Source organism: Trichomonas vaginalis, chromosome IV, assembly GCF_026262505.1.
Source record: "Trichomonas vaginalis G3 chromosome IV, whole genome shotgun sequence".
NCBI lineage: Eukaryota > Parabasalia > Trichomonadida > Trichomonadidae > Trichomonas > Trichomonas vaginalis.
Window position 1 is genome coordinate 8,427,430 of NC_067206.1, and position 10,832 is coordinate 8,438,261.

The window sequence follows — 10,832 nt, forward strand, 5'->3', positions numbered from 1 at the left end:
ATATTACAAAAGTGTGGGAAAGGAAGTTGAATTGGAAAATGGTAAAATTAAATTGAATGTTGCCGAAAATACAATAAGAAGAGCATTTCAACTTCAAGAAATCGAATTACCAAAAGTTAGTCGCGGCAGAAAACCAAATCCACCAACATTTGAACAAAAACAATTAATTAATTCTTGTGTTTCACAATATAAAGGAGGAATTTCAAAAACTTATTTATTGATTAAAAGGTTTCAAAATATTGTTCAAAATCCCGATTGTGAGAAAGAAAAAGAAGAAATTGCAAAAGAATTTGAAAATATAGAAGATTTGACAAAAGATCAAATTTTTGACAATTTACAAAAAATAAAGCCTCATCAAGTGGAAAAATTTATGATGGAATCAGGTTTATCTTCAAAAAGAGATTACAAACCAGCAGATCCACCTACCAAATATCGTGCCATATCAAAGAATTTGATATGGCACTGCGATATTCATTACCTTCACGGTAATGTTTCTTTTCCATTCTTTGCCATATTGAATGATATGACACGTAAAGTTCTCAAAACTAAATTATTGAAAAACAAGTCTTCCAACTCAACAGCGAATATTTTAAGAAAACTTTTAGAGGAGTTTATCCCTTACTGCATCTGGACCGATAACGGCGGTGAAAACCGCGGTGAATTCGGCCAGGTTATGCAGGAAAACGGAATAGTTTGGAAGCACACCTTGCCGTATATGCCAAGACAGAACGGCAAGGTGGAGCGCCTGTGGCCAAGCTTAGAAAAGTTTTTGCCAGACGAGTTGGATGATATTCAACAAATCAAGGACTCAGTTCAGCAGTTCATTGAAAAATACAACAATACACCACATTTATCTCTCGATATTAATCCAAAAACGAATAGTAATTACACTCCTAACGAATTATTCGAAGTTTCAAAATTTTGGTACGAGCCAGAAATGCAAAAATGGGAGTTATATATCAAAGAGGAATGGGTTTTAGCAAAATTTGAATAATTACATCATTTTAAATGACTTCTAAACAATTTTATTTATGATCAAATTTTATATATCTTTTTGGATCAAATCCATTTTAATAGAATTTATATACTATTCATCTATTAGTAAACACTACCGTATATTATTTTTAAGCTATCTTATTTTTTGAAATTTTATTCAAATCTTTGGTCGCAAGAAGAATTGCATGATAAATAAAAACATTTAATCAAAGTCAATTTTATTTTTCATATTCAAATGGACTGAGTGTTAACATTTAACATTTTTTGCTAATTGTCGTCAAAAATTAGGCGTAAAGCAAAAATTGATATTTCATATGGTTTTATGATAGATAAGCATTATATTCCCACTCATTATATTCGTAAATTTTGAGGTTTATCCTTCGCTTTTAAGATCATTGAATTTGATTTTTATATAAAATAGTTATATATTAGAAAATAATATGAGTTTATGTGATATTATTTTTCAGAAGATTTTGTGTTCTTCTTCAAAATTTTATTTTTTATTAAAAAGAATCTTTACGAAATATACATTTACTTTAATTAATATTTAAAAACGTGCTCTATCAAAAGTTCCAAAAATTCAATATTATAGCTTTTCTGAGGTGTCACTTTTGATGAATTTCTGTTTTCAACACTAGACAAAAACAATTATATTAGATGCACATGATTAACATCTCTTGGTCTGATGATGTTTTTCAATTAAAAGATTATTATATACAGTTGAATTTACAAAATTCTTAATTCATAATTGCATGGCACAAGAGAGGTATGATCTGCTTATATGTTAATGATAGATATACCATATTATTTCCATTACTATAAATAACTTAAAGAAATATATCTTCTAAGTGTATTTTTTGTTCAATTTTGTTTGAAAAAAAAATTAAAACGCATTTCTTATCTTGTTTAGCTTTGATAAGTTGGATTAAATAATATTACTAAATACAAATCATGATAACAATTATATATCCATGCTAAATGCCTGAAGATCTGGTGAAAATATTGAGATATGCCTCACTTCCATCATTTCGTCTTACCACATAAAAATATGTGATTTTTAAAACAAGTTAGCTGATATGCTTTTAACAAAACCGAATCAAAAGTATTCAAAAAAATCTGAAATTGTAAAATATCTTAATCAAAAATAAAGGGTTGATCTTCATTTTCGGGATTTCAAAAAAATTTGGAATTTCACCTCCCAAACACACAGATTGTCCAGTTCATTGGCATAGAGAATATCCGATTTCCAGTGTTTTACTCTGAATCTTATTAGTTAAATACCGAATTTCGAACATAAATTCATCAAAATCGAATAAAGAGACTACCAAAAACGACACAAATATAATCAAGTCACAATCATTTAACAGGAACTCCTTAAATGAAGATTTTTACAATTTTAATCTCTATATTTTAGAAAAAAATATGCTCAGTCACAAACACAATTACTATGTTATGGAACAAGGCATTGACACTCGAATCTCTGGCCAATTCGAGGAACATCCAAAATTTCAATAATCTTATCCCACAGAATCCATAGCCCAAAAACTTTAATTTGCATAGTACATTTGAAGACGAATAATATTAGTCCAATTTTTTTTAACTTTGAAATTTTCAAAGATACAAAATTTATTACATTTAGAATTAATGCATTAATATATGCATTTGTTCCGTACCGAAAATGAACTTTACAAAAAGTGACATGAAAAGTCTTAATTACATTAAAGCCAAATGTAAACTTCATTGAGAAAAAGCAGTTTTGTCTCGTATTCAACGTAAAATCTTCAAAAGAAGACTAAACAAAAAGTGCTACACTGATAACAAAGATGAATTTCACATGGAACGCGATGATTCAATAACTGCAGAGTTGCGACATACAATTGCGGAAAATGTATGGACAACCACATGTAATGGTGGAGAACCATCGTATCTTTCAGAGGTCGAATTACTTGATTTTTATGGTGAAATCAATCAAAGAGCAAAAGGTCTTGCATGTGAAAAGGTAATCGAAGCTTATCAGATTGCCTACGAATTACTGGAGTATAGATACAGCAGAGCTTTATATCTAGCTGGCCTTGTTCATCCAGACGAATTTCCAACAAGAGGAAAAAGAATTGTTTACTTCGCTAGAAGTATATCTCCCCTCAAGATCATGGTTAAACAGAGTTTGCTCTGATCTCAACATTGAGATCAAAAGCTCAAAAGAAAATGAGGAAAAACGAGCAAAGTACTGTAACACAGCAACAGTTGCTAACTTCTTACATTAATTTCAGTATACGGCAGGAATTGATCCATGGAATAAGTGGAGTATTTATGAAACATCTCTGCTTCATCAAAGCGTTACAAAGTTATCTGCACTGAAAGCAACCCTCCTTTAACCAAAGAAGAGCATGAATTTGTGCTTGTTACTAGTATCTTCCCATATAATTCTGAAGGATACCGGATGAAACCATTTATTATTGTTCCAGGAATATAAAATTGTTCACAGGAACTCCGCTCCGTGAGAGCATTCCTTACAGGACAATCTTATGGATGGATGACAAAGAAGATATGGGATATCTTTAATTTAACTTTTATTATCGAAATCCAGAGATATCGCTCAAGTCTTGATGCTATCACAGCAGCTCAGCATAATATCGTATTCGGTGATAATCATATCAGCCGAGTAAGTTATTTTACTTGCAAACTTTTGAGTCTCTTCAGAATTGAACTCTTGACATTTCCAGCTTACTGCACAGTAGTTCTCCAGTTATTTGATGTAGGATGTGCAGCATCTTTGAGATCAAAGAATAACAGGTTAAAATATGTTCCGCTTTACACATATGAGCAAGATAATTTATCAAATACCCCAAAACCAAGGTTAAAAATTGTAAGAATTTTAATTGATGCTTGTGATTAAGTCAATGCATCAGTATGGTATTCATCCGTGGAACCCAGATAAAGCCTTATCCAACGAATTAACAAACAAAACATCAAACGCAATACCAAATCCCACATATATATTTAATTCTTCTTGCAAAAAATTAACATCTGACGCCGAATTACTTAAAATTGCGCAATTTGAAGCAATCAAATTCAAACATTAAATCAAGCACTGATAGTTATTGTAACAAATATTTCGAATTATTTAGATTATTATCCTCCAAATACAAAAATTCTCAGCAAAGGGATGAAATTGAGTCAATTTAATGGAGCAAAACGAAGTGAGGTGAAATTCACCACTTTGACACCTCGTATTTTTCAGATATATCGATTAATATTGAGTTTTATTGGGATGGAAAACATACTGAAAAACCTGCAATATCAACACCTTTTTATATAATATTGAATAAATAAAAATTTGTTTTTATTTTCCAAAAAGATATATGATACATTTTTATTATACAGGTTAAAAACTGTCTAGCTTTTGCTTTTAGTGCTCGACCAGAGGCATACATTGAAAATACAATCCTCTCCATGGTTTTTGTGTAGGATCTGATCTTCTCAAAACGATGATATTGACTATTATTATATGAATTGAATGTATTTATGAATATTTCGAAATTTTAATATAAATAATTTATTAAAAATAAAAATTGAACGTAAGTACAAAAAATATAATTTGAAAGCAAATTAAAAATTAACGATACGATAATTTGGAACTTTTACCTTTTGCCAATAAATATAAAAATAAAATTTTGGGAATTGGAACTTAAGAGTAGAGAGACCTTTGTTGATATGTATGAGGCTATGTATTTATGTGTAGATCTGAGTAAGCTTGGTTATCATATAGCGGTTTCTGATGAAATTGAGAACCTCGGAGACCCAAGACCTTTGTTGATATGTATGAGGCTATGTATTTGTGCGTAGTCATTAAACCCATTCTTGCAAATTAGAATATTATTTTATTTGTTATATTGAGCTTTCTTCCTGATAATTTGCATATCTTCAAAATCATTAAAGTAAGTAAAATCAGTTGTTTTTTCGGTGATTAATCTTAATTCTTCGCATTATATTTCTTTTTTTTGAAAAATCTTACTGTTTGGGGAAATTCTCTTTGCGAAATCTGTTGGCCTGAGGATTATCTGGTTGAATAAAAATATGTTCAATTCCCCTTTCGCATAATAATTAATGAAATTGTGTTTTATTTTCGAGAGTGTGCAAAACGTTCCCACTTCTTGAGAGGTACGTTTTGCAAATTTTTTTCTTTCATACATAGAAGATTTTTGGAAGATGATTGATCTCTACATGATATTATATCATATTTCTACATTGAGTCCTTAACAATATTAAATTGCAGGGTTTTCAAATCAAAAAACTAACTTTCGCTCTTTCAGGTCAAATCAGCAAGGCTCTTCTATATAGGTGTTGGATATATTATCAAACTGAAATGAAACTTTCCAGAGATGTCCATAAAATTATTTTGCAAAACATCCCTCTCAAAAAGTGGGAACGTTTTTGCAATTTTTCTTTATTTTTTGTACCATTATCGGTCCATAGAGCGAAATGGGGACCAGGTATTGTGCTTAATGCACGTTTGAGTACATTTGTTGTATACTCTGCAGTTTTCTGAGAAAAAGATTATGAGTGATCTCGTTTTTTCTTAAAGTCATTTTTTTCTTATCAAAAAAAATTAAAATTACGTAAAACTATGACAAAATTACGTAATTCACAATTTTAATGCTGAAAAATAGGAATATAAGCTTATAATACTACAGGTAGATTGAGCATCGATGCGCGCTAATGCCAACATGATTAATTTGAGTCGGTTTTATATATTATTGGAAATTAATCACAAATTGTCCATGAATATAAGTTATATTCTTCGATATTATGAGTTAATGAAGGCTACAATATTTGTAATCATGATTGGCTAGTTAAAATCTATTAGAATAAAAGAAATTGTAATTTAATAATATTGAATTGACATTTTAAATAATTTGAGGTCTAATCCATTATGAGTATGGTTATTACAGGTCACTTATTATTATTCTTTGATATACAAAGAGTTAAAACGATTTGGTAATGAGATATTGTAGAAAATAAAAATAACTGTAATCTATTGAAACTGATAAAAAAAATTAAATCCATTTATTTTTTATTCATATGTTATTATTGATGAGAATTAGATTCATTTAAAATTGAATACATATTTTTGAGAGAGTCAAAAATTTCAGGATCGATTTCATCTTCGCATTCATCCAAATATATTCTAAGCTCGGAATTTTCAAATGCATTCAAAATATTGGCAAAGTTTTCTTTACAAGAAGAGTTAAATAAAATTTCTTGTAAACAATTAATAATAAATTTTGGGTTAAATTCAACAAAATCCGAAAGAATTTCAAACACCTTTTCAAATTTGTCATTAAATATCGAAAGGGATATTGAATCTTTTATGATAATAGCGATGAGGATATTTATCAAAATTTCCTTATTTTTGAAGAGTGCGGGATAAATTTGTCAAGTGTCACTTTTCAATAACCTTAAATTACGCTGTTCTAATTTTTTAAAAAATAACCTTAAATTATATTTGAAGAAATTATGTCTATGATATATGTTTTATTCTAGAATCTTGGAGTTTTCATGCACTACACAAGAGCTCCAAGGTTCCAAGAGTGAATGCTCAATAGCAATTATAGAGATGTACCTTTTCAAAATGACTTTTACTGATTAAATTTAATCAATAGAAGACATTTTGAAAAGGTACCTCTACAATTAGATATACAAGAGATTCAAAGCTTCATTTCAGATAGATTTGAAACTTTGAAACTCTTGGTAGATTTTGAGTGAATGCTGACAATCATCTTTGAGAAGGTTTTCTTAAAGAAAACCTTCTCAAAGAGGTTTCTCAGGAGCCCTGAGGCTCCCTTTCGTAATGATTGGGAGCCTTGGGGCTCCTGAGACGAAGAATGGCTTCGCCGAATCTTTGATCAGCAGAGGCCAAATGAAAAGGCCTCTACTGATGGATTCTCAGGAGCCCTGAGGCTCCCTTTCGTAATGATTGGGAGCCTTGGGGCTCCTGAGACGAAGAATGGCTTCGCCGAATCTTTGATCAGCAGAGGCCAAATGAAAAGGCCTCTGCTGATGGATTCTCAGGAGCCCTGAGGCTCCCTTTCGTAATGATTGGGAGCCTTGGGGCTCCTGAGACGAAGAATGGCTTCGCCGAATCTTTGATCAGCAGAGGCCAAATGAAAAGGCCTCTGCTGATGGATTCTCAGGAGCCCTGAGGCTCCCTTTCGTAATGATTGGGAGCCTTGGGGCTCCTGCAGCAGAGTATCGCTCCGCTCCATTAATTTTTTTTAAAAAAAAGTGCCGTGTGGCAAATTTGTCCTGTTCCCTCTCCTAACACATAACTCCACAACTACCCAAGTACTATATTGCCACTCCTTCCCGCATTGCATTTGAGAAACATTAAAAGTGGCGACAAGTGCACTTGCCATGGCATATTGTTGCGCGTATATACTACTTCTAATGAAAGAAGCAGTATATACGCGCAATTCGAGTGAGATTGCAGCAGAAAGTCGAGAAGAGAGCCCTTTCTTAAGGTTAGGACTCCCTTCTCGACTTTATTATACAATGAAATATAAATCATAGTATATTTTTGTCACTTTTCACATCGTATTACCCCGATAGAAACAAAACAAAACGACTTTCTTGATATATCAATAAATGGCACGGATAATTTATTGGATGCATTGGAAAAATATTTTAATACATATCCTATTGAGCAAAATCGATTTCAAAAAGATGAAATATTAGAATGGCCCAAGTATTTAATCATACAATTAAACTTTCGTAAGACGAAATGGTGGAAGTGAAGTGATGTTGAAACCTTGATATTTCCTCGAAATTTCTACAAAACATATATTAGACATAAAGCATATATCTTATTTTATTAAGAATGTTGAATAATAATATTATTAAATATTAAGCTTTAAAAAAGCTAATTAAATTCAAAAATGAATATATATTATTATTGGATAAATATTAATCAGAACAAATGATTTTTTTATTAATGCTATGTAATAAACAGAAATTCATCAAAAGTGACAGCTCTCAATTTTTGACATTTGTAAATTCTAAATTGAATGAGAAAAATGAAATAACACTAAGCATAATACAATATTCTAGATTTAATTATAATTAGGAAAAAGTTAGTTTTGAGAGTACTTTTCATAGGCATATAGAATGAAATCTTCTGAAAAATAATATCACATAAACTCATATTATTTTCTAATATATAACTATTTTATATAAAAATCAAATTCAATGATCTTAAAAGCGAAGGATAAACCTCAAAATTTACGAATATAATGAGTGGGAATATAATGCTTATCTATCATAAAACCATATGAAATATCAATTTTTGCTTTACGCCTAATTTTTGACGACAATTAGCAAAAAATGTTAAATGTTAACACTCAGTCCATTTGAATATGAAAAATAAAATTGACTTTGATTAAATGTTTTTATTTATCATGCAATTCTTCTTGCGACCAAAGATTTGAATAAAAGTTCAAAAAATAAGATAGCTTAAAAAATAATATACGGTAGTGTTTACTAATAGATGAATAGTATATAAATTCTATTAAAATGGATTTGATCCAAAAAAAATATAAAATTTGATCATAAATAAAATCGTTTTAAATTACTTCTTCATTTAAATTATAACAATTATTTTTGATTTTTATTTATCATCCACATTCAAATTTGAATCTTATCACAAAAGAAGGACCACTTTTATGACTACTGCCAAATCTATAAACAGAGAATGGCTATTTGAAGCTAAAAGAAGAATAGAAGAAGGTGAATATTACAAAAGTGTGGGAAAGGAAGTTGAATTGGAAAATGGTAAAATTAAATTGAATGTTGCCGAAAATACAATAAGAAGAGCATTTCAACTTCAAGAAATCGAATTACCAAAAGTTAGTCGCGGCAGAAAACCAAATCCACCAACATTTGAACAAAAACAATTAATTAATTCTTGTGTTTCACAATATAAAGGAGGAATTTCAAAAACTTATTTATTGATTAAAAGGTTTCAAAATATTGTTCAAAATCCCGATTGTGAGAAAGAAAAAGAAGAAATTGCAAAAGAATTTGAAAATATAGAAGATTTGACAAAAGATCAAATTTTTGACAATTTACAAAAAATAAAGCCTCATCAAGTGGAAAAATTTATGATGGAATCAGGTTTATCTTCAAAAAGAGATTACAAACCAGCAGATCCACCTACCAAATATCGTGCCATATCAAAGAATTTGATATGGCACTGCGATATTCATTACCTTCACGGTAATGTTTCTTTTCCATTCTTTGCCATATTGAATGATATGACACGTAAAGTTCTCAAAACTAAATTATTGAAAAACAAGTCTTCCAACTCAACAGCGAATATTTTAAGAAAACTTTTAGAGGAGTTTATCCCTTACTGCATCTGGACCGATAACGGCGGTGAAAACCGCGGTGAATTCGGCCAGGTTATGCAGGAAAACGGAATAGTTTGGAAGCACACCTTGCCGTATATGCCAAGACAGAACGGCAAGGTGGAGCGCCTGTGGCCAAGCTTAGAAAAGTTTTTGCCAGACGAGTTGGATGATATTCAACAAATCAAGGACTCAGTTCAGCAGTTCATTGAAAAATACAACAATACACCACATTTATCTCTCGATATTAATCCAAAAACGAATAGTAATTACACTCCTAACGAATTATTCGAAGTTTCAAAATTTTGGTACGAGCCAGAAATGCAAAAATGGGAGTTATATATCAAAGAGGAATGGGTTTTAGCAAAATTTGAATAATTACATCATTTTAAATGACTTCTAAACAATTTTATTTATGATCAAATTTTATATATCTTTTTGGATCAAATCCATTTTAATAGAATTTATATACTATTCATCTATTAGTAAACACTACCGTATATTATTTTTAAGCTATCTTATTTTTTGAAATTTTATTCAAATCTTTGGTCGCAAGAAGAATTGCATGATAAATAAAAACATTTAATCAAAGTCAATTTTATTTTTCATATTCAAATGGACTGAGTGTTAACATTTAACATTTTTTGCTAATTGTCGTCAAAAATTAGGCGTAAAGCAAAAATTGATATTTCATATGGTTTTATGATAGATAAGCATTATATTCCCACTCATTATATTCGTAAATTTTGAGGTTTATCCTTCGCTTTTAAGATCATTGAATTTGATTTTTATATAAAATAGTTATATATTAGAAAATAATATGAGTTTATGTGATATTATTTTTCAGAAGATTTTGTGTTCTTCTTCAAAATTTTATTTTTTATTAAAAAGAATCTTTACGAAATATACATTTACTTTAATTAATATTTAAAAACGTGCTCTATCAAAAGTTCCAAAAATTCAATATTATAGCTTTTCTGAGGTGTCACTTTTGATGAATTTCTGTTTTCAACACTAGACAAAAACAATTATATTAGATGCACATGATTAACATCTCTTGGTCTGATGATGTTTTTCAATTAAAAGATTATTATATACAGTTGAATTTACAAAATTCTTAATTCATAATTGCATGGCACAAGAGAGGTATGATCTGCTTATATGTTAATGATAGATATACCATATTATTTCCATTACTATAAATAACTTAAAGAAATATATCTTCTAAGTGTATTTTTTGTTCAATTTTGTTTGAAAAAAAAATTAAAACGCATTTCTTATCTTGTTTAGCTTTGATAAGTTGGATTAAATAATATTACTAAATACAAATCATGATAACAATTATATATCCATGCTAAATGCCTGAAGATCTGGTGAAAATATTGAGATATGCCTCACTTCCATCATTTCGTCTTACCACATAAAAATATGTGA

The 10,832-nt window shown here is 29.7% G+C and overlaps 1 protein-coding gene across 1 annotated transcript, besides 10 other annotated features; it reads left to right on the forward strand.

Moving 5' to 3' along the window:
- Window positions 1-991: part of a mobile genetic element that runs on past the window's edge.
- A 601-nt stretch (window positions 992-1,592) lies between these two features.
- Window positions 1,593-1,630: a mobile genetic element.
- Window positions 1,593-1,630: a terminal%2Cinverted (terminal inverted repeat of Banshee-A3 transposon ID:TVAGG3_0052240).
- Window positions 1,631-2,830: 1,200 nt separating this feature from the next.
- On the forward strand, window positions 2,831-3,169 carry TVAGG3_0052250 (uncharacterized protein; the record flags this gene model as incomplete). The annotated part of the gene is made up of 1 exon (XM_051221078.1): window positions 2,831-3,169. One exon carries the CDS (start codon window positions 2,831-2,833, stop codon window positions 3,167-3,169), a length of 339 nt encoding a protein of 112 aa, XP_051106064.1.
- A 3,245-nt stretch (window positions 3,170-6,414) lies between these two features.
- Window positions 6,415-7,310: a mobile genetic element.
- Window positions 7,277-7,310: a terminal%2Cinverted (terminal inverted repeat of MuDR-4N1_TV transposon ID:TVAGG3_0052260).
- Window positions 7,311-7,995: 685 nt separating this feature from the next.
- Window positions 7,996-8,032: a mobile genetic element.
- Window positions 7,996-8,032: a terminal%2Cinverted (terminal inverted repeat of Banshee-A3 transposon ID:TVAGG3_0052270).
- A 682-nt stretch (window positions 8,033-8,714) lies between these two features.
- Window positions 8,715-9,773: a mobile genetic element.
- Window positions 9,774-10,374: 601 nt separating this feature from the next.
- Window positions 10,375-10,412: a mobile genetic element.
- Window positions 10,375-10,412: a terminal%2Cinverted (terminal inverted repeat of Banshee-A3 transposon ID:TVAGG3_0052290).
- Window positions 10,413-10,832: the final 420 nt, after the last annotated feature.